Source organism: Ceratotherium simum, chromosome 6 (genome assembly GCF_057802395.1).
Source record: "Ceratotherium simum simum isolate JZ-2026a chromosome 6, ASM5780239v1, whole genome shotgun sequence".
In the NCBI taxonomy this organism is placed as follows: Eukaryota; Metazoa; Chordata; class Mammalia; order Perissodactyla; family Rhinocerotidae; genus Ceratotherium; species Ceratotherium simum.
The window spans coordinates 84271994-84298468 of record NC_141905.1 but is presented as its reverse complement, the minus strand read 5'-3'; the positions used below and the strand labels follow the sequence as shown (position 1 = coordinate 84298468).

At 48.6% G+C, this 26475-nt stretch overlaps 1 protein-coding gene across 3 annotated transcripts in view; it reads left to right on the top strand.

The window, feature by feature from the left end:
- The window catches only part of C6H10orf90 (chromosome 6 C10orf90 homolog), a 206919-nt gene extending 181263 nt beyond the window's left edge, over positions 1–25656 (top strand). For 2 of the 3 annotated variants that reach the window (XM_087432986.1, XM_004438875.3), the window contains 6 exons: positions 596–883; positions 3973–4157; positions 6328–6505; positions 22177–22240; positions 25398–25497; positions 25587–25656. In XM_087432986.1, coding sequence (XP_087289112.1) covers positions 596–883; positions 3973–4157; positions 6328–6505; positions 22177–22240; positions 25398–25497; positions 25587–25625 — 854 coding nt within the window. In that variant the 3' untranslated portion in view covers positions 25626–25656. The remainder of the gene's footprint in view (positions 1–595; positions 884–3972; positions 4158–6327; positions 6506–22176; positions 22241–25397; positions 25498–25586) is intronic. The other variant, XM_087432987.1, reaches the window with a different exon arrangement.
- Positions 25657–26475: the final 819 nt, after the last annotated feature.

Genomic DNA, 26475 nt, shown 5'->3' with positions numbered 1-26475 from the left:
ATATTATTGCCTCGATTTTAATATTTGATATTTATAGTAATAGTATAAATATGTTATTGATTACATAAAATATAATTAAAGTATATGAAATATATTTATTATATATACATAAATGTATTACGAAAGTAAATAATATGATAATAACAAAATTAAATAAATTTTAATTTATTACTGTAGAGTTACCCTGATTTTGTAGTTGAGGCCAGAGAGCTTATAAGTGGTGGAGGCGGGATTTGAACCCAGGTATCTGGCCCCAGAGTCAATGTTCTAAACCACCCACTCTACTGCCTGCTGTCAAGAAGCTTGATTGAGTTCCTATAGGCACCAGCGAGCACAGTCTCTTTAGAGCCAAATGCATGATAGCAGTGTTTATAAACGGAGCTCCTTGGTGAACTCCAGGGGAAGTCTGACTGGGAATGACGATCAGTTGCTGAATGCTGTGAGAGCACGTGCACTGTGGCCACCCACGGCTCCAGGTCTCCCGAGGCAGTGCTGCAGCTCATCTGCCTGTCTCTGAGAGTGTAGTGTGCATGAGTCAGTACATTAGACGTGGGCTCATCAGACGTTTTGAGCACAATTCTCATTTTATTTTTAGTAGAATCAAAAGTATTTTCTGGAAACAGCGAGAAGCAACAAGAAGCACATGTGACTTTGTCTGCTCCCCCAGTGGAACAGAAGCTGGTTAAAGATTTCCTTCCCGATGGGTATAGCTCTACAAGCAACAGCTGTCAGTCTAGCAACCTTTCTGGGCCGGCAGAGAGTCAACAGCAAAGCTTCCCAAAACCCAGCATCCTTGTACCTGGGTTTCTTTGCCCCTTACAAGATTTATGCACATCTCCACAGGAAGATAATGGTGTCCAGGTAGAAAGAGAGTTCCCCAAAGGTAAGGAGGAAGGGAGGTAGGGTTGAGATGATTCCTCCTTGAAATTCATATGGAAAACAGTACAGTGTCTTCCCGGGCTCCGGTTCACACGAGCTCACCTGATGAAGCTGCCCCTTCTCCAACTGTGCGAGCAGAGAGGGAAGCAAGACTAGCAGGTTTAAATGGTGGGTGAGCTCTGCCTCCCAGGTATGAAGAAGGCAGCCCTGCATGGGTCAGGAACTCCAGTCCTATTGTGCACAAGGCCAGTATCACCTGAGGCTGAGAAGAAGGCCACTCCCAGGTGCACAGCAGGCTCTTAGGCCTAGTAAGAGAATGTTTGAGATGCTGATGTGGCTGCTCTGAGGGTAGCAGGTCCACCCAGCTGACAGTGGTTGTCTATAAATGCCTAGCAGGGATAATGGCTGAGGGGTGTAGGCCCCCACGTGTGCTGGGCACTTAACAAGCATGAGTGCACTGGACCTCACAGTGCCCACAGGGTAGGTCCCAATCTCACCCTCACAAAGGAGGGAACCAAGAATTCAAACCAGGCCGCCATTTCTCTAAAGGCCAAATAGCTGACTCCTACTAATACTGCAGTAAGCATTGATACCTAAAAGAATAGAAGAATGGAAGAAAGACCTGTGATGCCAAGTTATGTCAGAGGGAACAATTAGATTTCCTATCACTCTAAAGATTTTCTCAAAGAGCTATGGATAAGGACAGAAAGAAAAACATCAGATTATAGAGCTTTGGGATGTAGGAGTCAAAATGTTTATGGTAATTGATAAAAATAATTTCACTTGGAACCCAAGTGAATCCCTAGCTCTTCATTCATTAATTCATTAAAGAAGCATTTATTAAACACCTACGGTGTGCCAGGCGCTGTGCTAGGTGCTCCTTGTCCTTAGGTGCTATCAGTCCAGTGCTGGAGACATCGGGATTGTAACTGTGTCTGTGGAGAGCTGTCAGGAAGCTGAGGACGGCCCCAGATGCTCCAAGGAGGGTCTGGACAGAGACATCTTCCTTGAGGAAATAATTTTGAGCAGGAACTTGAAAGCTGATTAGAGGTTTAAAATCAGAGCTGAGGGTGAAGAGCATTGCAGACTGAGGGAAAGGCATACACAAAGCAAAGAGTTGATGGAAAGAGCTTGGCTGATTTGGGGGCAAAGGGGCCAGAGTGCAGGGGAGGCAGGAAGGGGCCTAGCATGAGTCTAAGGTCACCAGGGTCAAGTTGGAAGGTCCTTATAAACCCACTAAGGGGGTCAGACTAAAGAGAGGGCCAAATACTTGAAGGAGGAGAGACCTAATCAGATTTGATCTGAAGGAGACTGTCTCCTGGACACTGTACAGGACAGATGGGAGAGGGGCAAGGCTGGGGGACTTAGATCCAGCCAGAGATGAATACAGACCATATCCCTGGGGAGGAGGGGCCACAGTGATGGAGAGTGTCAAGATACACTGGACAAAACTGTGTTGTGAGCACTGATGAAGGTGGGCGCGTTAGGACAGCCCCTGGGTTGCTGGATCTGGTGATGGGGTGGATGGTGGGGAAGGATGTAAGGGAACTGTGGCTTCCCTGTGCATAGGGTGAGCTAGAATAAGGGTTCACAATAAGAAATGAAAACAGTCTGTGGAAGGCACAATGAAGTCTGGCTAAAGGGGGCTTGGGGGATGGATAGCTGGGCTAGTTGGTTAGGCCTGAAGCAGGGATAGGGGAGCAACAGGGAAATCCTCCAGAAAAAACAGAAGCCAATGCCTAGAAGAATGAAAGAGAATGATTTGAGAGCTCTAAATAGTGTGTTGTTGGTAGAGCCGGAGGTGGAACATCTACCGTGAACAAGCCACAAAAAGTCTGGTCTGTCTGTAGGGCTTGTAGGAAGTAGGGAGCGTTGATGGGTTTTGAGTAGAGATAGGACAGCTGGTCCAGGCCAGAGAGGATCCAGGCGTGAAAGGTGGAGCTTATAGCAGGCGGCTCAGATAAGAGATTCATGGGACCATGGAGATGCGTCCTGAGGCTTGCCCAGGTGAGTCTCCTAATGGCTTCCTCTCCACTCCCAGCAGAACAAGCTTCCGGGCACCTGGTCTAGCACCATGGAGAGATGCAGGGTGAATATGACATGGTCCAGCCCTTGAGGCAGTCACCAGCTTGTGGGTTAAAGCATCCTGTTACGAGCCCACCTAGTAAATGATGCTGTTGAGTGTATGACACGTGTTCCACTGCGAGAACACAGAGGAGGCAGGATGGAGCCTGACTTGGGAAGGGGAGGGGGCTTCCTGGAGGATTTGGGCTCAGCCTGGAGGTAGGAGGTCACCAGGTGGAGGAATCAAAGGGCTTTGTGGAGATAGGAGAGCGTGCCGGCAAGGATGAGAAAGACGCTGTTGAGTTGCAGAACTGGAGACGGCTGGTTGGCTGTGGTTGGGGGGATGTGTGGTGGGTAGTGGGGGAAGCTCGGGCAGGAAGAGTGGCCTAGGACAGGCTGAAAGGACACTGTGTTCCAGGCGCAGGTGTTGGTCAGTGAGCGGTCAGTGAATTCATATTAATCCCCCAACTCATCCCCTGACCTTTTCCACAAAGGAATGTCAAAATGGGCCCAGGAGGAGGCCAAATCCTGCCTCGAGAGAGAGAATTTCCATTACAAATATAAAGCCAGTGGTAGTCTCTGGCAAGTTAAGGGGAGGGATAAATAATTGAACACCATTCCTCCATCTTACATCGTTAGTGTAGCAAACACAAGGTAAATGAATACACTGTCCCCAAACAACAAAGGTGTAATAATTGTACACGACACACTTAATATGAAGCACAGAATAGAAAAGTTTCTTTTCATCGTGAGCAAAGGCATTTTGGACATCAGAAGCCAAGGGGATACCTCCACGGCACAATTAGCCAGTCCTGAGGTCTGGCTGCCTGCAAACATTCTTCCCTGTGACCGGGCCAGCCGAGGGGGGTGGGGTCTGTGATGAGGCATGATCTCGTCGGCTTAACGAAGCCCATTAGTAACCCACAGGCGTTTCTGTTGTCAAAATTGTCTTCTGTGTCTAATAGTGTTGAGGAACCAGGCGACAATCACATGTGCCCTCTAAATGGAATTCTAAATCTTCGTTCCTAGGAGATTACACCTGCTGCGACTTGGTTGTAAAATTAAAGGAATACAAGAAGAGTGAGGACCCCACCATGCCCGAGCCCGAGCCTGCGCCCCCAGAGCCAGCACCCCCCGAGGAACCACAGACCCCCGACCTGTCAGAAGACTGTTCCCAGTGCCAGCAAATGCCTGCAAGCTCCTTGACCTTGCAGGTGAGACCTTCTGTGCTTCCCAGCTCGATTCCAGCCGAGGGGAATCTTTCCTGGGGATTCTATGGCTCTTTCCAGGGGAATCTCTCCCCTTCGTAGTAGCTGTGTGACTCTGGGAAGGTCCCCTAACCTCTCTGAGTCTTTGTTTCACCGTAGGAGTAATGGAGAGAATGTTATCTACTTCACTGGGCTAGAATGAGGGTCACGTAATATCCGTAGTGACAGTGACTGTAGCAATGACAATTAGCATCTGCTGAGAACTTCCAGGTGCCCAGACATTGGGCAGGCACTTTGTAGGCGTCAGTGGCTTCCATCCTCACAGCACCCTTATGAGGCAGGAGTTCCTATAACCTCGTCTCCAGATAAAGACTTTAAGCCTTTGAAAGATTAAGAAAGTCCCAAAGTCATGTGGCCATGGGTTCAAGGATATGGAAGCTTTCATTTGGTGTCTTTTCCCAATTGTAGAAGCAATATGGACACATTTTTTACAGTTCAAAAATTACATAAGTATAAAAATTAGAAGGGCAAACAACCTCAGAGAAAGCCCTTGTGAATGGTGTATGGCAGAGCCACCATGCCTTCTAGGAAGGCACTCGGTAGGTTGTAAGCCGCCCTGCACATGTGGAGATGGCTCCATCCACCGGCCCCTGCACCCCTGTCCTCCGAGTAGGCCCTCGGTCAGAGACCCATGGTGCCCCCAAAGCAGCCTGAGCCTCCAGCCTCAGGGCGGGCAGCCGAGGCAGCAGCCAGGCCTGGGCCAATAGGCATTCCCTATGGGTCACTCCAGTCCCCAGTGACTTGTGCCTGGGGCCTGGGGCTATCGCCGTGGAGGCCAACGGCCCAAGAAGATTCCTTTCCAGGCACAGCTGCCAGGGGCACGTCCACGACACAGATGGAGCCCAAGCTGCCCTCCCCTCGGGAACTCTGAGCTACCAGCTGGCTGGGAGAGGAATGTGGCAGAGGAACGTTTCCGCCCTGGCAGCACCTCCAGAGGGCCTTTCTGAGCACCTACTGTGTGCAGAGATCCGAGCAGTGGCTGTGAGGGATACAATGTGGATGAGACACGGCCATGGCATCCAGAAGCTCACAGCCTAGCAGGGCAATAGAGGTGTATGAATGAGTTGCACCAGGTGGTCCATGAAGTACCACGATGCTGAGGCTGAATAGGGAGACCCCACAGAGCTTTCTAGGAGAGCAAGAACTTGAGCCGATGGGTGTGGCCAGTGGTAGTACCCCAGGGAGGGGAAGAACTTGAACAGAGGTTTGCAAGGAAAAGCAAGTTAAGACAATGAAAGGCAGTGTGGGAAAGCACGCGACTCCCACAGCTGAGGGTCACGATATGATGTACCAAATGATGATGAGCCTCAGTTTTTGCATCTGTCAAATGGGGGTAAACGAATCTGCCTTACAGAGTCAATGTGGGGATTCCCAGAGAGGATGAACACACACACAGCACCTAGCCCATTGTCTGGCATGGAGCAGAATGCATCACTGGCGGTGGTTCTTCCTCAGTAAACCTGGGTGGGTGGCTTAGCGCAGGCATGGAGGGGACAGACAGTGAGAGACAAGGCTGAAGTGGAAATATGGGAGCTCTGACCTCCTCTATGGAGCTTGCAGAACCCTTTTGCTTGGGCAAAGATATCTTGCCAACTCTTCTGCCTGGGAGGAGAAGTTGTTTCTCTTAGCCACGATTACTGTTTCCCCTGAAAAGGCACATATTTTACGCTGGGTGGGTGATCTGGGTCTGTGCTTCTTAAGGCGTCCAACCCCCGGCAGGAGCAAGTGACTCCTAACACCTCCATCCCTTCGCCGCCCATGTTTCCGTGGAATATGGAGTTGAGGGCATTCAGATTTTGGTCTGTTGGCAATGAATGAATTGGCAGCGTAGAAGGAGGAATGGGTAGATGTTTGCCTTTGTCCTCATAACCTTGATGTTGTTGAGTAGTCAGTCATGCTGCAGTGGGGCCCTTGGTGCTGGCCAGGAATGACCACCAGGGCCTCTGGCATCAACATCTGTTACAATATTTATGTGAAACTGGAAGAAAATTGTGACGTGCTTATGCCCTGTGGCTTTTGGTCTCTGAGTATTGTAGTTCTGATGGGCTTCTTGACCAGATCAGATGGATGTGTTGCCTTTCTCTGAAAAATAAGATATTTTCTTTGCTTCAATTAGGAAGCGTTGGAAGCCCGTAAACCTCAGTTCATCTCTCGCTCGCAAGAGCGGCTGAAGAAGCTGGAACACATGGTACAGCAGAGAAAAGCCCAGCAGAAGGAGAACCTGGGGCAGAAGCAGCCTCTCCTCCCGGTGCGCACCAGCAAGAAGCAGTTCACCGTTCCTCATCCTCTTAGTGGTAAGCTGCGGGCGGCTTGGGAGGGCTGGCGAGACTGGGGGATCCTTGGGGATGGACCCTTCACCCGAGGTGATGGTACAAATGACACCACTGACAGCGGGAGGACTTGTGTTTGCTCCGAGTATCCAAACCTCAGTATCAGGCAGCCTGCTCTGGGAGCCAGCCCACTTTGAGAGATTATATGTGGGCACTGAATTCAGCAGAAATAACTTGGGACACAAATTTACCATTAGAGCTGGGAAAGAAGCCACACAACTGTAGCAGCCAGGGTAGCAAGTTCAAATTCTTGGCTCCTAACAGATATTTTCAAGAGATCCCCTTTGCCCTTTAGAGATTGCAAAACAGACCTCAGGGTGAGAGGGTGACTCCAGCTTGTCTACATCAACATTCTTCATCTCGAAACCCCTTTCCTGCTGTGAGCTTAGAGAATGGATGGCCAGCTTTTGAAGAGCTGCAAAGCCAGTGTCAAGCTGAGCCTATGAGGGGCAGCCCTCATTCACTCATTAGCCAAGGAGTTATCAGGAACCTTCTCTGGGCCAGGCACCCTGCTGGGAGCTGGGGATGGTGCAGTGAGCAAGACTGACCTCAGTCTTTTCTTCACGGAGCTTATAAACAGACTATTAAACCAGCAAGAATAACTAGAAGAGACGAGGGCAGGAACGGGGACATCAGAGCACGTGCTGATGGCCTGCCAACTCAAATCTTAAAATCTGGAGGCCTGGGGAAACATCAGTTTTATTCCTTTGGATAGAGGAACAAGATTTTTCTTCCTATGAAAATGTGCCGGCCCCCGGGAGGTGAAATCATGGGTATAATTCTGAATAAAAGTCCTCAGGGGAAATAACCATACTCAATGAAATGCAGCTTAGCTAACATTACCCAGGTCTTGCAGGGGGGCCTGGGGGACAGAGGACAAAGGGTGTTGTAAGGGCATTCCTGTTAACATCCATGGGCAGGCCAAGTCTCCCTCATTCACCTAGAGTGCTGCTGGGGGAGTTGCCTAAGACCCTGGGCAAGGGTGGACTTGAATGCATCCTTCTCGTGGCAAAGGATTCGGCAAAACATGCTGCTCCTCCCAGTGACATGTTCCAGGAGGCCAAGGAAAAGAAATGGACAAGATGAATGTGCAAAGGGTTCCCCCCTTGAAATGTGTCTCTCACCAGCATTTCAAGCCAGTTGGCAGGTACAACCGATTTGAAATGTGTTCTCGATTTGTGTGTGTTCTCCAGGGGGCTGTTTAGTCCCTGGCTCCACAAAGAGTGATCTGGATTCAGGTGCAGACTTCTCAAGCTACTACGAGGGACCCAATGTCAGCCACAACTGGGGATCCCCTGAGCCTTCAATGTCTGTGCTTGTCCTGGAGAGAGCTGCCAGGGTGCCCACGATGGGTGGGCCACTTGGCCTCAACAATTTTGAAGATCTTGCTTGATAAAATTAGTTAGGTTAACAAATGTATTGTCAACAAATATAAAAGAGTGCCACTTTAGAGCCCAACAAATTCACATTCACACAAAAAATGGTGTCTGAGGGGCTTCATTTTTGGTCAGATCCCTTTACTTTGGGTAGGAAAAAATGGAGACCCAAGGACATTTGGGAACTTACGTGTGGGGCTGTGCACCAGCAGCAGCGCTGGGTTCTTCCATCTCCAGACCCACTACCTTTCGGCTGTGCCACACTGCAGGCCCTGAGTGGTCTGGAATACCATCATCTCAAATATCACAGGGAGGCTGCCTCGGTCATCTTGATTAGTTTACTGGGGCTGCTATAAGAAATGACCACAGACTGAGTGGCTAAAATAACAGAAATGTATTCTCTCACAGTCTGGAGGCCAGAAGTCCAAAATCAAGGTGTCAACAGGATTGATTCCTTCTGGAGGCTCAGAGGGAGAATCCATGCTATGCCTCTCTCCTAGCTTCTGGTGGCTTCTGGCATTCCTTGGCGTTCCTTGGCTTGTAGATGCATCATTCCAATCTCTGTCTCCATCTTCTCATGGCCACCCCCTAAGTATGGGGGTGGAGGTAGAGGGACAAGAACTTGAACATATCTTTTTGGAGAGACATAGTTCTATCCACTACCATCATCCAACTGTGGTATTTGCCGGAAACAGATATCCTTACAAGTTCACATTCCTTTAAATGAAAATCTTAAAACTGTATATGTATAAAAGGTGATCAGACCCAGTCGATAGTAGTAAATAACCAAGGCACCTTTCTATACCCCAAATTTCAAGACAGTCCTGGCGACTAGAATGCTCTGGACGGGACTCGGGCACGTGGAGTTTATGGCTCCTCTGCCCATCCTGCAGTATTTATGTGTTGATGAGAGCCTTACCCTCGTGTTTGTTTGTGTTGGGTCAGTTCAGTCAGACAACTTCTGAAACCAGAGCCTGGTCTGAGCCTGGGCAAGTGAGAGGGAGTGTTGAAGGCCCCATTAAACAAGTCTACAATACACATCTTGTCTTCAGCCTGTCTGCCGGCAAGATGATAAAAGCAAAATGCACACGTTTTTCTTACGTGCTAAATTAGTTAATAAATCATATGCATGAATGAACTCTGGCTACAGTGTCCAGACAGCTGTTAGAAAGAAGACTCGATTGCTTTCCGAGTCAGGGTAGCTGCCTCTGATCAGGGAGTGCCCAGCAGTCTTGGCTCAGAGCACACCTGAGCGGCTCAGGTGGGAGCTCTGGCAGCTGACAAACACCAACTAGGGCAGGGGCTGCTGGAGAGTGAGCGCCTGATGTGCAGGGACAATCACAGTGAGGGCCAGAGGGCCAGCTCTACTTCCTGTTGGCTAATGAGTTCTGAGCAGTCTTTAAGGCCCAGGGCAGTGACACATGTGCATGCATGCATGTGCATGCACACATGTGTTTGTGTTAATTGGGCTCCCTGTGTGGAGACGGGGATTTTCATGAACAATTGGGAGGGATTACAGAGAGACCAAGAAGTAGCATTATAAATGTGCCTACAGCCCCAGCCTCTCTTGACTATCTCATCACCTGTAGCTTGAATTCCCAAAGCCAATAAATGTGTGTCTCTGTCCTCGCCTGGGAGCCACCTGGGCCACCTTTGCATGGCTGTAGCAGTGACACAGGAGTTTCTCCATCCATCTCTTAGCAAACCTTTCTTGAGAGCCTACTCTGTGACAGGCACAGTCCCAGGTCTCACAGACCACCCCACCTTGTGGGGAAAGCACACAGGTAAAGAGGAAATGACCTTGGGATTTGCTAAGTGCCATGAAAGGGGTTTGTCCAGGTTGCCATGGAAACTCAAAGGTGGTAGACTTGCTCCCACCTTGGGTCTATGGAAGGTTGCTGATGGAGGAGACCTCTGAACTGCATTAGGATGAGTAGGGATTATGCAGATGAGTTGTGGTGCAGGGTGGGGAGAGCAGGGTGGTGGGGTGAGGATGTGGAAGCACAGTGGCGAGAGGTCACTGAGGATGCTCTATTCAGCTCGGACTGGACCGTAAAATGGGGGTGTGGGGCAGAGGGAGAGATGGAAGGGCCAAAGACGAGCCCAAGGAGGGTAGAAGGCATCGTATAAGCTGCTCTTAGGTTTAACCTTATTCTGTGGGCCTAGGGCAGGGCAGTGGAATGCAGAACAGTGACAGATGGAGAGGTTCTTAGGTGGCAGAATCAGTGGAATGTGGTGACTGCTGAGTTGTGAAGGAGAGGAGATGAGACCAAGGAAGCTGGAGGAGGAAGGTAGGAGGCGGGCATTGCTCTCAGTCTCTGAGGTTACTGACTCTCCAGTCTGAGAGCCTCTCTCCTTCCTGAGTCAGGGCTTTTCCTGCTCACTTCACCAGAGCTACCTGGGGGCTATAGGCAAGGCTCCCCCATCTTCCCAGCACCGTTCCTGGCGTCCCTTGGCTGGGGGGCTGGTTGTAGTCAAAGGCCCATCATAACCTATGAATTAGAGTGCTTCAGAATTAGTCATTGCTTCCACCTTGCAGGATGAATCTGGGGCAGGATGGACTAAAAGCACATGGGAAGCATCAGGTACAGGACCTATAGGTGTAGGGGGTATAGCACCTGTGGGTGTAGGGAGTACAGCACCTGTAGGTGTCGGTGGTACAGCACTTGTGGGTGTAGGGGGTACGGCACCTGTGGGTGTAGGGGTTATAGCACCTGTGGGTGTAGTTAGTACAGCACCCGTGGGTGTAGTTAGTATAGCACTCGTGGGTATAGGGGATATAGCACCTGTGGGTGTAGATAGTACAGCACCTGTGGGTGTAGTTAGTACAGCACTCGTGGGTATACGGGATATAGCACCTGCGGGTGTAGATAGTACAGCACCCGTGGGTGTAGGGGGTACAGCACTTGTGGGTATAGGGGATATAGCACCTGTGGGTGTAGATAGTACAGCACCTGTGGGTGTAGTTAGTACAGCACTCGTGGGTATAGGGGATATAGCACCTGCGGGTGTCGATAGTACAGCACCTGTGGGTGTAGGGGGTACGGCACCTGTGGGTGTAGGGGTTATAGCACCTGTGGGTGTAGTTAGTACAGCACCCGTGGGTGTAGTTAGTACAGCACTCGTGGGTATAGGGGATATAGCACCTGTGGGTGTAGATAGTACAGCACGCGTGGGTGTAGTTAGTACAGCACTCGTGGGTATAGGGGATATAGCACCTGTGGGTGTAGATAGTACAGCACCCGTGGGTGTAGGGGGTAAGGCACCTGTGGGTGTAGGGGGTATGGTACCCGAGGGTGTAGGGGGTATGGCACCCTGGGTGTAGGGGGTATGGCACCCGTGGGTATAGGGGTACGGCACCTGTGGGTGTAGGGGGGTAGAGCACCCGTGGGTATAGGGGGTACAGTGCCTGTAGGTGTAGGGGGTACAACACCTGTGGGTGTAGATAGTACAGCACCCGTGGGTGTAGTTAGTACAGTACTCATGGGTGTAGGGGATATAGCACCTGTGGGTATAGATAGTACAGCACCCGTGGGTGTAGGGGGTATGGCACCTGTGGGTGTAGGGGGCACAGCACCCGTGGGTGTAGGGGGTACAGTGCCTGTAGGGGTAGGGGGTACAGCACCTGCAGTACCTGGGTAGTAGGCAGTACAGCACCCGTAGATTGTAGCTGCTCGGTCCACGGCAGCCCTCACTGTCCCCTGTTCACCAATCTGCGGCTGTGTCCTGTTCCCACTGCAGCTCCCAGAGCCTGGCTATCCTCATCTCCCACTGGGCGGGGGGCCCAGCCTCAGAGCCTCCCTGGATTCCATCCCTCCTCTGTGGCCCAGACCCCTCCCAGCCTGACTCTGCCCTCCGCTACCCTTCCCAGTTGGTCTCATTGGCTGTCCTTCTTTAGCTCAGGAACATTTATGATCAGGGGCCCCAAACCACCTGAGAGAAGCCTTATCTGCCCTCTTCCTTTCTGCCCTGCAAAATCCTGCCTAACCTCACTAGCTGTCTCCAGTCCAGCCTCTTCCTTCATCTCTTACCTGCAAGGCCCTTTCCTCTGCTTCCTGTAGAGCATGACCTGGGCTGTGTGGTGACTTTCACTTCTCAGCTGAGCACTTGCTCATCAGGAGTCACTGCTGTTACGTGCACTCAAGGCTCAGACCCACCCCAGGCTGCTTCCCTTCTGTCTCGGTTGATTTCTGCTCTGCCTGTCAGGCTCTTCCTCATGGCTCTCCCAGGTTGCCCCTTAACCTGTGAATGTGTAGAAAACCCATCAAGAACATCTCCTTCTTCCACGAAGCCCTCCCTGACTACTCCCATCCAGTCCCCCCACCCCCTTCCATTTGAGCCTCTTGGCTCTTGTATCTCTCTAGATCTCCCACCTTCATACCTTCTTCATTTGGATTATAGTCCTATGAGTGTGCTGGAAAAATCTCTCTGGATCGTAAGTGCTGGTGGGTGCACACCACACCAAGTCACTTTTGGAAGCCCTGCTACGTGTAGCCATGCAGACTGAATTAATCTGAGTCTCATTAGCCACACTTCCCAAGGTGAGCCAAGTCAGAGCCATTCAGATCATGGACCAGTAGAAAAATGGAATTCTCCGGAAGGCACTGCAGAATTCCTTCTCCAGCAGATCTGCTTTCACTGATGATTCTTGGCTGGAGCAAGTGTTAAAATTAATTTGCATTCCCAGAGCATCTAGCTGGAGAAGTGACCCAGCAGATATGCCATGGCTGGGGAAGTCACCGCAGTAATAAAAATGTGCTGTTCATGACGAAGCAAGCTGAGCCCTGGCCGCATCGGCCCTGCTATTGCCTGATCTGATCTCGTGAATGTTTTTCCATAAAACATTCAAATAAATATTTGGGGGTAGTTCTCCTGATAATACAAAGGAATTTTAAAATGTGCTTATCAGATAAAAGTAAATTGTTACTTCATCGGTCTGCAAAGAAAACAAAGAGCATGATTTAGCTAAAAGACTGTTTTCCTGATTCAAAGACATTCACATGTAGAACACTATTATTAGTGTCCTTCCCGGACACTAAAGGTGTTGTGCTGTGTTTTTTTAAGAAACATAAGAAAAGATCAATTTATGTCCGTTTAGAAGTAGACCTAAAGGACAGGTTATTTCCAATTAAAATTACGTCAGGTGAAAACACAGAATTGCAGACTAGCAAGGAAAAATGACTTCACACGAGATCCCTTTCCCAGTTGCCTTGATTTTATTTTCCAAATGATTTCCCCTTTATCCCACAGTGCAGCTCAGTAATAAACCTGCAGTGACACTAAGGATATAAATCTACTTGGCAACAAGAATGCAAGTTTATTCATCATCTATAAATCACCCTATTTTGTGGTTCTCTAAAAAATTGGAGCCCTGGAATTGGAGCAAACAAGGACTCTCACATCCACAGTTAGTTTTTCATACTTGTACTAGATCATGCTGTTTTCTGGGGAAGTGTGTGAGTTGAGCCATTGTTGAAGTTCCTTTAAGTGAGTAATTTAAACTTGCCATTTAAAACACACACACACCCATTTTTAAGAAAATGTGGAGAAATACACCAGATTTTCTTTTTTGTGTAGAGATTAAATCCTATCCTGCAGTCACAAATAATAACTTTGAAAACTGAGAACTATTTATAACTGTTAATGTTCAGCCGTTGGTCTCACTTTTCTCCCCAGTGTCCTCAAGTGTAGAACTATCCAAAATGCATTCCAGAGGAAGACCAATCCCTTCAGATGCCTTTGAGAAATGTTTTGTATTCTGTGGTCTCTTGGAGGTTTATAATGCCCAGTGTATGTTAAAGGCACTGATACGTTCTGCAACAATGAAGCCTGCTTAAATTTGTTTAACCTTGCTTTTCTCTAAACTTCTTTGACTTTGGAATGCTTTCACCTAATTCTTGAGAGTGCACTTTGGAAATATTGCTCTAGAAATTTTTATTCGTAGAAATACCTACCATGCTTTGCTACAGAAACCCCAACTGGAGTTTCAATCTGTCATTTTCCACAGAAATCTGGGGCTGCGGGAAGAAGGTCTTGCTCTCATTAACTGCATCCCTTTAGTCTAGCAATACCAAGAAGTGATGGCTGAGGGCCCTGGGGACCTCTGGGCCGTGGGGTATGGGGTGTGATGCTGATTTCACAGTCTGTGGCTGGTTTTGCCTCACTGGAAGCTTGTCCATGGACAGGCCCTGCCTGGACCTGTCTCCATGTGGGCTCCCCTGGCGTCTGTAACAGTGCCACCGTGCTGGCGCCCAGCACACAGTCCATTGGAGAAAGAGGAGCCAGTCACAGTCCCTTTGGAAAGTACTTCACAAATGTCACCATGTGAAATAACCAGGGAGAAAAGAGCCAGATTTATCAAGGGAAAATACAGGGTGCCCCGTTAAATTTGCATTTCAGATCAACAAAACAGTTTTCAGTATAAGTATGTTCCAAATATTGCATGGGACATACTTACACTAAAAACTGTTTCACTGTTGATCTGAAATGCAAATTTAACTGGGTGTCCTGTATTCCATCTCACAATCCTTCCTCAAAGCCTCGAAAACCATGCAGGGACTTGGCTTTTGTCCTCATCACACTAGTTACCTTCCGTCAGTGATCCTCAGCCCTGAGGGAGCATGAGCATCCCCTGGAAGGCGTGAGAATATGAACAGCACTGGCCCCTCCCAGCGTTTCTCATTCCGATGAGTTGAGGTGGGGCCAAGAATCCTCATTTGTAACAAGTTCCCAGGTGATACTGATGCTGCTGGTTCTGGGGCTGAAAGGCAACGGAAGCTGCACAGATGTTGGCATTTATGTGAGAATACAAGCCCCACTTTGAGAACCACAACCATTGATGATCTTCAGAGAATAAAAATCCCACTGATTCCACCAGGATCTCAATTCTCAGGACTGTTACTTACTTACTTTGAGACCAGAGGTGAGTTACTGAACCGCGAGTCCTCAGTATCCTCACGTGTAAGGAGGAAAGAAGACCTGCTTTACTGGGTCATAGTTGGGATGAAGTGAATCATGAACTGGGGGCTCGAGCTGGGGGGATACCTCAGGAATAGTGGTAGTTTGCATCTTCACAGTCATAGTGCATTTTCATAGGGACCATTCCCTTGAGACCTCCCAAGAACCTTTAAAGCAGATACCGTCCCCTCACGGAGCAGAGGAAGGGCCAACTCAGTGAGGCTGAGCAGCTTGCCCAGAGCACACAGGCCCCAAGCCGAGGCCTAGACTGACCCAGGTCTTCAGACTCGGACCCCAAACAGACACCTTTACCATGGTGTGGAGGGTCAGACCGGCCAAGGGAAGCATCAAGTGTACATCATAAAAGTATAATGTTTAATTTACTAATGCTCGTGTTATTTTTACGTAAGCAGAAACAAACAATTTCCTGCCATATGTCGTGAGGTCACTGAGAAGTGGGGTTATTCCGTCTTGGGGGCTGGGGAAGCTGCCCGTCTACTGCTGGTTTGTGTTGAATTTCACCAGTGCATTTGTGGCAGACAACGCTGCACATCACTTTGCCTGCTACCTCAGGGTTCCCCTGGGGACATGCACGTTTTAAGCAACTAATGGGAGCACTTGATAGGGCTTTAGTTTGTGAGCTTCTGGTCTTGAATAGGGATCTGGGTTAGTTTGTAGGTCTCTGATCCTACAGACACCTGGGAGAACTGAATTCACACAATTGCAGCTTGGAGTTCCTCGCCGCCTTGGCAGCATGCCATGCTGGTGACTCGAGATGGGTGGTGCTGGAGAGAGCCACCACGATACAGGCCAGCCTTCCTCTGTGGTTCCCATGGCTTTTATGGGGGCTAATAGCCTTTGGCCCCTTGGTCCCTTGCTGGATCTTTGGGGAGTAACAAGGCAAGAAATATTAACACTTGGTGTCTTGGGCCACCCAGGTGGGGTATGAATGGAAAGGAGCAGAGGCGTTGGGGTAGGGGGAGGAAATAGAGTAGAAGAGATTCCCTCTTATCCTCTAGGGGTTCATGTGCCTCTTGGGGAGACAGTTGGTCAGGCAGACAGCTGTAAACCAAGTCTAGAATCATATAAGAGAAGACCCTAAGGGAGTAAGGAGGAAAAAGGGGCTTGTGATGGTGCTCTTGGGTCCAAGAGCAGGATTGATTGCATTAAGATTTCATTTCTCTCTAAAAATGTTTTTCATAGATGTGTTTGACTTGGGGATCTGGTCCCTCTAGTTGGGGGAGCTAAAGCCCTGCTCCCCGTGTTTCATCTGCCCATGTTGCATCCAGGGTTCTCCCATTATGGAGATCTGCGGGAGGCTCATGGGTTGCCAGTGTTCATGGTGAGTCCTTCTCATCACCATCCCCTCTCCCAGGGGGCAGACCCTTCCTCAAATCCATCCTTTAGCTCCCCAGCACCTCATCTTTTCATGGAAGTCCCAAGATGGGGAGCCAGCTCAAAACTAGAGCATAAATCTCTGTGTGCAGGAGCTGAGTTCTCCTCTAAGAGAACGATTCATTCTTCTTTAAGCAGGAGCTCCTTCATACTTTGTTTCTCAAAAAGGAAATAAATAGATGCAAAAAGAAATAGATATCTCTGGAGACCTCTGGTTTATTTTCATTTCTTGTTTTTGTATGCCTTCACCGGAAGGGTCTGAGAGCTCCGTTGCATTTCTGAACTGTGACATCAGCATCTGTCTTCTGCGTCTGGGTGATAATAGGCACATGGTGTTGTTTTCATCTATATGCCAGCGTCTATGCAGCTTCCACCCACCCCCCCAGGCCCCTGGAACAGGCTGCTTACCACGTAGAACTGTCATTCGGGGGCATGATTCCGCAGAAGGCTAGAAGTGATTTTAGAAAAATGAGAATGTTTATCCAGCACAAGATTTTATCATCACAAGAGCACTTCGGAGGCAAACGGCCTACGAGTCTGTTAACGCACCCTGGTGCAGTGCAATGTATGCCGTTTAATTTCTGGAAGGCTAATTAGTCCAAAGTAGACCACTCCACTCTGTCCGGCAGATTAGAGGTCCCACCAAGGTGAGCTGAACAGAAAGGATGAGCAACTAATGGGATTTAACTCCTGAAAACTGTGATGTAATTACTCCAGCGGCAGGAAGGCCAGCTGCTCATTGGCTTTGACACTGGCGTAGTGAACAGTCTTGTGATCTTAGAGTACAGACGTACTGGGGTCCTTTTTTAGGGGAAAGTTTCTCTAGAGATTTTCCCCCCTAAAACATACCACATTTCCATTCCTCTCGGGAGGCCTAGTCTTTAATAGAAGATTCTGGGAGGTGTAGACTTGGCATCTACACTCCAAACTGGCTTGTTGGCTCCTGGCTGAAGTCTCTCCAACAGGGATCTCTTGGTTTTGGTATTTCTAAGATAGAGGAAGCAGAAGTCTGAATGATTCTTCAAAGTGCTCAGGGTGACTGCAGAAAATAAGCCGCTGGGAGGGCGTCGTGCTAATAAATCCCGTGTGAACTTGATTACCATTTAGATTACTTGCTCAATCAGGAAAATGAAGCTTTGCAGATAAGGGCTACAAAGGGAAAAAGAGCCCCTGTCCCCTAAACAGCCAATCATGCTGGTGACAGGGTGATCCTTGCTGCCTCCTGGTAAACTGTCAGCTGTCTGAATGTTGAGGCCACCTGTCCCTGTATGTGTGTGTGCATGTGTGTTTTGCACACAAGTGAGGTGAAGGTTATGATAAACACCTGCCCGTGTTTACACAGATCAATGGGATGTCAAGATTGGCTTTTACTCAGCTGCTCCCCCAGAGCAGCCTCAGAAGCACCAAGATCTTGGTAGCTGGGTGTTTGCTGACTTTGAAGCAGGCAAGGGATTAAGCATGTCTGGCCATGCCAAGTGAAATTAGCAACAGGCCTGTAGTTTGGATACGATAATGAGCCAGACACAAAGATTCAGGGTTAAAAAAAAAGACAGAATGTTCCAGAAATACAAAAATGGGCAATTTACCTTAGTAATTTTATTTTAAAAATAATTCCTCTATTTGAATGATAATGGGAGGTAAATACAACCCCAATTCTTTTTCCTCCACATTAGTGAATTAGAACACACGAAGCTTCCAGGAAAATTCATAAAAGACCCATAAGCAGGCTGAAAATTGTTCTCACAAGTCACTTTAAGTTTATAAAGGGAGAATGCCCATTAAGAGGGAATTGATAGATGGGAATTCACTGTATTTTTGAACAAGGTGCATGCAGGGTGAGGTCCATCCCGTGAAATGAGGTGCCCAACAGGTCCTGCTGTGCGTATCTTGAAGAACCGTCTCTTGCTGCAGGCAGGTCCCCCTGTCCCTGCTGCCCGGGGACACCTCTTTCTTTTCCAAGACTCAGCGAGCTGTGTCCCGCTACACAGCCTTCCCAGCGCCCCCTCTTCCCTGGCGCACAGAGCATTCTCCCGTGAGCCCTCTCCCCGCAGATGTTGCTCCTGGCCTCTAAAGGCCCTGTTTCTCCGGCTCTCACCTTGGAGCCGTTAGGCTTATTTGTGTCCCTACTGCAGGGCACCAAAGAAATGAAAACGTAACTGTCATCAAATGAACGGTTGCTCAAGCCCAAAGCCTGGGAGCGTCCTGATTCTCCTCCCCCAGCCCCACGACTCACTTTGCACACGCTCAGTGCAGAGGAGGCCTCCCACCTTTCGGCCTGTGCTGAGCCCTGCCTTCTCTCACTGACTAGCTGCAGCGGCCTGATCTGTTTCCCTGCTGCCCTGTTTGCCTCTCCTCCACCCAGCTCATGCTCTGAACAGCCACTGGAGTCATCTTTTTTTGTGTGTGTGTGAGGAAGATCAGCCCTGAGCTAACATCCGTGCCAATCCTCCTCTTTTTGCTGAGGAAGACTGGCTCTGAGCTAACATCTATTGCCAATCCTCCTCCTTTTTTTTCCCCCCAAAGCCCCAGTAGATAGTTGTATGTCATAGTTGCACATCCTTCCAGTTGCTGTATGTGGGACGCGGCCTCAGCATGGCCGGAGAAGCAGTGCGTAGGTGCACGCCCGGGATCCAAACCCGGGCCACCAGTAGCGGAGCGCACGCACTTAACCGCTAAGCCACGGGGCCGGCCCTGGAGTCATCCTTTAACAATCTAAATCAGGTCTCCTGTTTAAAACCCCACATGGCTGTCCATCTCTCTCAGTCTGAAGGAGAACTCCTTAAACAGGCTTGCAAAACCCAACATGGGTGGTTCCCAATTCTGGTGCACATTAGAATCATCTGGAGATTCTGGTTCAGATTTCAACGCCCACACGTGGAATCTGGTCAAGCTCCCCAGGTGTGCAGTGTTAGCTGGGTGGAGGGCCACTGCTGCCCTGCTCTCGCCCCGGCTACCTGCCTGGCTTCACCTCATGCTCTTGTGCCACCCTCCCTTCCTCACACTGCATACACCATGGCCCTGGTTCCTCCTGCCCGAGGAGGAGCTCATTGTTTCCTCTACCCAACGCTCTTCACCCAGATCCTCCCCTGGCTCTTGTGGTCCTTCGGGTTGTCGTTTAAATACCTCCTCCCCGAGCGGCCTTCCTGACCCTCCAGGCCCCCCTTTACCACAATGCCAGGTGTCCTCCTGTTCAGAGCACTCGCCTGACACTTTGTAGCTCGTTTGTTAATTATCTGACTCCTCCCTCAACAAATGAGCTTCATGGTGGCAGGATCTTATCTGTTTTTTGCTTCTGGGCATCCTTGGCAACAAAGCAGTTGCTCATTAAATGTAGGAGGAAGGCGTGTAAGAGAAAGGAATTTTGAATCGGTCTCACAGGAAATGGACCAGCACTTGTCAGGGCTCCCAAAATGCGGATTCTGCCACCATGGTTGGTGGCCGCCTTCTGAGGTTAAGAGCACATGTGGACGGAGCTGGGCTGATTCAGGCTGAAACCCAGCTCTGCCGCTCATTCATTCACTGTGTGAATCTGAGCAGGAAACGCGTGGCCGTTTCAACTTTGATTTCCCCAACCCAAAAATACAGAAAATCATGAGTGTGTCCCAGGCTTGGTATGAAGATCAGGTGAGGTCATGTAAGGAGGCATCCATAAACACTAGCGGCATTCCTACAGATAATAATGCAGGCATGCCACACTGCTCCCCCCACCCCCCAACACCCGCTTCCCTGCCACTTCCTCTCCCAGATAGCTGCTGAATGCAGTGCCTTCTTCTAACTCTGGTGAGGCTAGGAGCCCTTAGCAACACACTTGCTTTATTTCAAACAACTTCCTCCAGGGAGGTAGAACGTCCCTCTCTTCCTTTCTCTTTCTTCCTGTCCAGAAAGGCCCCCTATTCACCAGATGGGCTTGCTGCTCTTAAAAAAATGCAAAGTCAACAGCAACCAGCATACACACTCTTCCCCAAGCTGTGGGTGGCGCCCGCCAGCTGGAGAGGGCCCTCTTGGATACAGACCTGCCTGTTTTGCACCTAACATGGGCTGCTGGGCCCAGAATTGAAACTTCTGCTGAGACCCAGCAGGCTGAGAAGAGTTCAGAAAACAAAACAGTGGAGGTGCCAAATACCTCGAGTTTGCTTTTGTTTCTTCTTGGAAATAAAACCAAAGCTTCATTGTGGTATCAGGTGCTCTAAAGAAACAAACTCAAAAAGAAAAAACAAAAACAAAAACTAATTTCTGAGATAGACCACATACAACTGAACTGAGATTATAAGAATGTTACAAATGAGATTTTTATTCCCTTGGGACACCGTCCATCTGTCCACATTAGCCTCATCCTGATTCTGAGTAGCTCCTGAGGAATGTTAAGCCAGACTTGAGCCAAGACCCCAACTGCCTTAAGGTGACACCCCATTTCTCTGGGAATGCCGTTGGGATTTTCCTGAGGCCCCAGGCTCTGGCCTGGCCCTGTGTGGAGTGAAAGCCGAGGGTGGGCCCTGGGAGGCATCTCAGCAGATCACAGGCTTCATGGTGATGCTGACTGCTCCTCGCTCTCATGGCCCTACGCCTTTCCAAACACTGGGAACATTTTCCCTTAACCGGGAAAATTCTTCTGATTTCTTTCTCCTTTCTCTCCTTTGAATCTCATCTTTGAAGTTCAGTAAAGGTGCCATTTTTTCTTTAATGTTTAAATAACTAGACAGAACGCAAGCTGAGCTGCTGTGTGGTTTCCATATCGTAAACCAGTAGCTGTGTTTGTTACACTTCTCCAGAGGGGAAGCAATTTCTTAGTATCCCTGTCTCTACCCCACCTTCTTGTCTATTTCTGGAAAATTCTGCCTATTCTCAAGCCTGAGAGGTCTTCAGTGGCACCACTGGAGTGTTGAGCAATGAGGACAGGCCCAGGGGGGGAAGATTAATAGAAACATGCCAGGGTCTTTGCTGGGGATCCCCGGGGGCCCACTTCAACTCTGTGATGCGTAGCAAGGATGCCAAGTTGCCTGTCTGCGTATGCTGAATGAAGGCGGTGAGCTGGTTACTGTCCAGGTGTTCCAGAAGGTGTGGCAGCTGCTCAGATACACCCCCATGCAGCAAGCACCCCAGGAGCATTTTCGTGTGCCAGACTCTTGGCTAATCTATAAGGCCCAGAGCCTCATGGGAATTTCAGTTATTGTCAAAGTGTATACACCATTTTTTAAAAACACATACCATTTTTAAATGTGCTATCTGTAAACATCATTGTGATTAGTAACATGTACTTACATCGGAAAACATTCCAGACTCATAGTGATTTTTAGCCACTGTGCACTTTCTCAGTCACAGGACACTAGACAGACTTTACTGCTATGTTGTGGTCCATTACATTTTCTGACATTAGAAAGGAGTGATCCTTCCATTAGGATAGATGAAGAGGCTGAGCACCCCTGATGGAGGGCCTGGATGTGAGTGAGAGCTCCTGCTCTCAATGCTATAGGGAGAGCTGGGAGATTTCCTCATCCTTAGAGGCACCAAAAACCTGGTGTGGGGTTTTGTGGATGGGATAACTTTTGTGGATGGGCCACGTACCAAGGGCGACACTGAAGCACATTTTAGTGCCACCTGGCGCTGCCCCCAGCAAACCATGACTCTATTGCTAAATGGAGCCTGCGAAGGAGTCACTGTCCATAAAGTATATCAGATGCTAACCTGGTACTTCATGCTCATATTTAACTATTTTCAAGACCAACCTGTTGGTTGTCGATTTCAGTACAACATTTATGGTGTACGAGTGTCTGCTGAGTCCTGCCGTATTTGTAACAGGCTGGGGCTTAGATTAAAGATCAATGACAGAGTGTGAACTAAGTGTCCACTCTAATGTTTCTCTAGAAATGTGCGATATCCATACCTTAATCCTCTTTCCATTTTTTCCAGATAACTTGTTCAAACCCAAAGAAAGGTACATTTCAGAGAAGGAGATGCACATGCGATCTAAAAGGTATGTGGTTATCATGTGAGGTCGGAGAAAGCAGGGGAGGAGGGAGGAGGGTGGCTTGATGGATCCAGGCGCTGTACAACAGGGCCACTATTTCTGGGGCCATGTTTAAGGTCTGAGGTCTTCTTGGCCATGAATTTGAAAAGCTGGCTAAAAGAAGCACAGCTGTTGAATTGTGCCTCTGAATGTTAAGGCCGTTCTTGGAAAAACCTCAGGAAAGTGGTGGGTTTGGATTCTGAACCAATCCAGTAACTGGTCTCTAAGAGATCCCCGGACTCATAATGGGGACACTTCTGCACATTCTCATCATCGCTCTGAGCAGGTGCTGTCTGTCGCTGTGCTCCTTTAAAGGTAATTTGATGAGAAGGAGAGAAGCTGTTTCTCCTGAGGGCCTCTACAGTGGCAGGGCCTGCAGGAAGGGATCCAAACCTGAAAGCCGATGGCGCGTGGGAGCCAGCGAGGCCGCAGAGGGCCACGAGCCGGCCTTCCTGGCGCTCCATCCCCAGTGTGCTTGGCGGCCCTGCTGCCGGCAGACTCTCCCTGTTCTCCTTGGCTGGTTGCTATTCTAGACGCCCACTAGTTCTCACCAACCTGATGCACACAAAGGCTGCCATTCTTTCTGAGACCTGGCCTCCTAACCAAAATGTAATAGCTCAGTAGTGTTGGCCAAGTTTATGCAAGTAAAATGTCATTATTTTATAATAAAGTATCCAACACTGGGAAGAATTATAATTAAACCAAATTGATAGTGCACTTAGAGAAACCATTAAAATAGGAAGAATACATTTCTCCCCCCTCCAGGCACACTCTCTGCTTTTACCATGAGAGGTTATGTTACGTTGTGTCCGTGATAATTAGCCAGCTTTGATCACCTGTGGGGAACCTCTGTAAATAAAAAAGGGAAAGTGAGGAGAAGGGGGACCATCCCATTAACGACCTGATTCACGGCATTCTAACTGGGACTTTTAAAGGGCCGCTGGGTTAGAAGGCTTGCTGTTTCAGAAGTGCAAAGTTGCCTATACTTCATGCCAAGAGCATTCCTTTTTCAATTTTGTGAAAAAATTCAGCCGTCTTTCCCTCCCAGTCCCCAAACCCAACACTGCTATTACGGAACTGTGCAATTAAAGTAATAGATCTCAAAGCAGCATTACAGAGAGTATTACCCTGTTATTTAACAAAAGGGGAAACTGAGGGTGGACAGGACTAATGAGCTGGGCGGTGCTGCCTCCCAAGTTGTTGGCTCCCCCAGCCGGAAGCCAGGTCTCCTCTGATGGGGTCAGTATTGGGTTTTCACTCTGCTCTGTGGGCTGTGCCCTGGGGGGGGGCTCCGACCCGGGCTCTCAGACCTCACTCACCCACCATCACCTCAGAGCTTTCTTTTCTTTCATGTTCTTTGTTATTAATTATACTGTTAAATTACATTTTCATTTAAAAAATTCCAACAAGGAAGATAAAGCTTAAGTCCCTTACAACCAACTATCCCCCTTCCCACCCCACTGCCCAGCCCCGGTCCTATCTCCAGGGACACCCACAGCTGTGTGTCCTGTGTGTCCTTCCAGGCCTTTCTCTCTGCCTGAAAATAGACTCTTATTTGTACATACACAATTATCTCATTTTTAACCATAAATGGGATCATGCTATACATTATCTTTTTGTAGCTTTTTTTTTTTCACTTTAATATGTCTGTGAGGTCTTTCTGTGTCAGAAGAGAGATATAGATGATTTTCCTCATTGGTTTTACTATCTGGAGAGTAAGAGTGGTCCATTGTATGGATGCCATAGTTTATTTAGGAAGCTTTTTAAAGAAAATGTTGCATCAGAAGCTCTGGGGATGAGACCTAGGAATTTTTATCTTAAACTCCCCGTGTGATTTGCGTGGTCAGCATGAGGAAGATGGGTCTCTATGGATCTGAAGGGATTTCCCTGGGGAGCTTTGGGATAGTCAGCTTTCTTACTGGTTCCTTACAGTCTTCCCCCCGGTCCTCTCTAGAATAGCTCCTGGATGTGGCAACCGTGTGTTCATTTATTCATTCAAACCATAGCGATGCCCACAGTGCACCAGGCACTGTGCTGGGCACAAACATTCCCAGGTCACTTCAGCTACGTGGTTGGGGGACAATGTTGCATAAAGTCAAACAGACCAAGTTTCAAATCCCAGTCCCCCATTAGCCTGCTGAGGGACTTGACGCAAGGCTCCCGACCTCGCTGGGGCCTCCCGTGCCAGCAGGACACTAGATGCCCCTTCCAACCACTGTGACGATTAAATGAGAAAATTCATGTCAGGTGACGAACCTAGTGTCCAGTAACCAAGATAATGTCACCTGCTAATTTTGTCATCATCAATATTTTTATGTTTTGTAATTATTATTTTAACAGTGGAACCTGTTAAACAAATTTTGTCTGGCTTTCAAACATGAGAGAAAATGAAAAAGATGTTTAGCCAAGTCCAGATAGATAGCAATTGAAAAGCTCAGGGCACAGCGACTCCACTGTGTCTGTGGATTCTAGCAGAAATGCTCTTTGGCATCGGTACATAAACAGTTTCTGTTAGGAGGTAGGAAAGAAGGATCCTTCGGGCCCTACATGTAACTTGGAAGCTCCTAATTTTACACCAGGACAAGAGCATAATACTGATGCCTGAAATTTGGAAACAGCTTAATTAGGAATGCTATAGGTGAAGGGGTAAACACACACACGTTTATGTGCGTGTTATTCCAATATAGTTCCTGATACTTGCATTGATTTGCTGCTCCTTTTCTAAGTCACAGGAAGGCAAAAATTGAGGAGCAAAAAGGTGTTTGGGGGCGAGCTTACACTCAGAGTGCAACGCAGCGGGTTTGGAATCTCTCATTTTACAAGCACGTAGTTAATTATCATAGAGAACGGAGGAACAAGGAAAAGTGACTTCTAAGTAAGTAACTGGCCTCTCCAGCTTTGCCCCGGCTGGGACTCGGCCTTGCACCGTCCCTGCCCCGGCAGCCCCTTTCTGGAGACTGTCAGGGAAGCCCCTGGTCTTGGCGTCTCACAGATTCGAGACGTGCCCACGTGCAGCCGATCTTCCCTTTGAAATGGAAGAGCCTGCTGACAAGACAGGACGCAGATCCACAGCAGGCGCACAGTGTCTTGCTACCATCCAAAATATTTTCTGAATCTGTTTCAGAATCTATAATAACTTGCCGGAAGTTAAAAAGAAAAAAGAAGAACAAAAGAAAAGAGTGATCTTACAGAGTAACAGACTCCGTGCTGAAGTCTTCAAAAAGGTAACGGCCTGGCCGCCGGCAGGTGTGACGTGTGTGTGGCAGGCAGATGCTGAGTCTGAACTTGATGTCTTTGTCTCCTGCTTCCCTAGCAATTACTGGACCAGCTCCTTCAAAGGAACGCAGTCTAGCCACAGGCTGCCCTGCTGACCACTCCCCGGACCTGGGATGACTTCAAATGCTGGATAAACCATTAAACGTAGCCTTAGCTTCACAACGGGAAACACTTATTTTACGTTTTTTTTTTCCCCCCATAAAGGATAACATAGCTTCCTGAATTGCTGACCCAAACCAAGCAGGAACAACCACCCTTGATGAAATGGGTCAACAGGCTGTTGCAGGGTAATCGACTCAATGCGACCCACTAGATACAGTCTCTTCATTTTTTTATTTCTGAATTTTATCTTTTGCTTCAAATTTTTTTCCCCTACCATTTCCACCCAGGCAGAAAGGCCTCATACACTCACATGGGCTTAGATCCCTGGGGGTTATTTTTTTCCATCAAATTTCTGAGACCCAAATCCATCACTTTTTAAACACCAATCCCACTTCTGCCAGTTCTGCCAACTCCAAACTTCGGGTCATCACACTGTATGTCTGAGCACTCTCTGGATGTGGGCGCCACGTGATACTAGAAGCTGACTTCGAAAATCAATGGGTGCTCTGCCAGAGACTAGGGAGCAGGTGGTCTGTTTCTTTGTAACCTGGGTGGTCAGACAGACTTCACTACTCCACCCCCGCTCCCAGCACCTTTCTTCATTTAAGAATCTATTTCTGTGGAAGCTATAAGAGCAGAACTGGCTGAAAAAAACTGTAGGTAACTTCAGTGTTTTCTGCAACCCCCACCCCCACCCCAAAAAGCTGTGTTGCTAAAAACGGTTCCAACTCTGCCATTTGTTCTTCTAAACATTTACAACGTCCATTATTTATAAATGTGTATTTGGGGAGTTAAGAACAAACTAGCTTTTACCAAAAATGGAA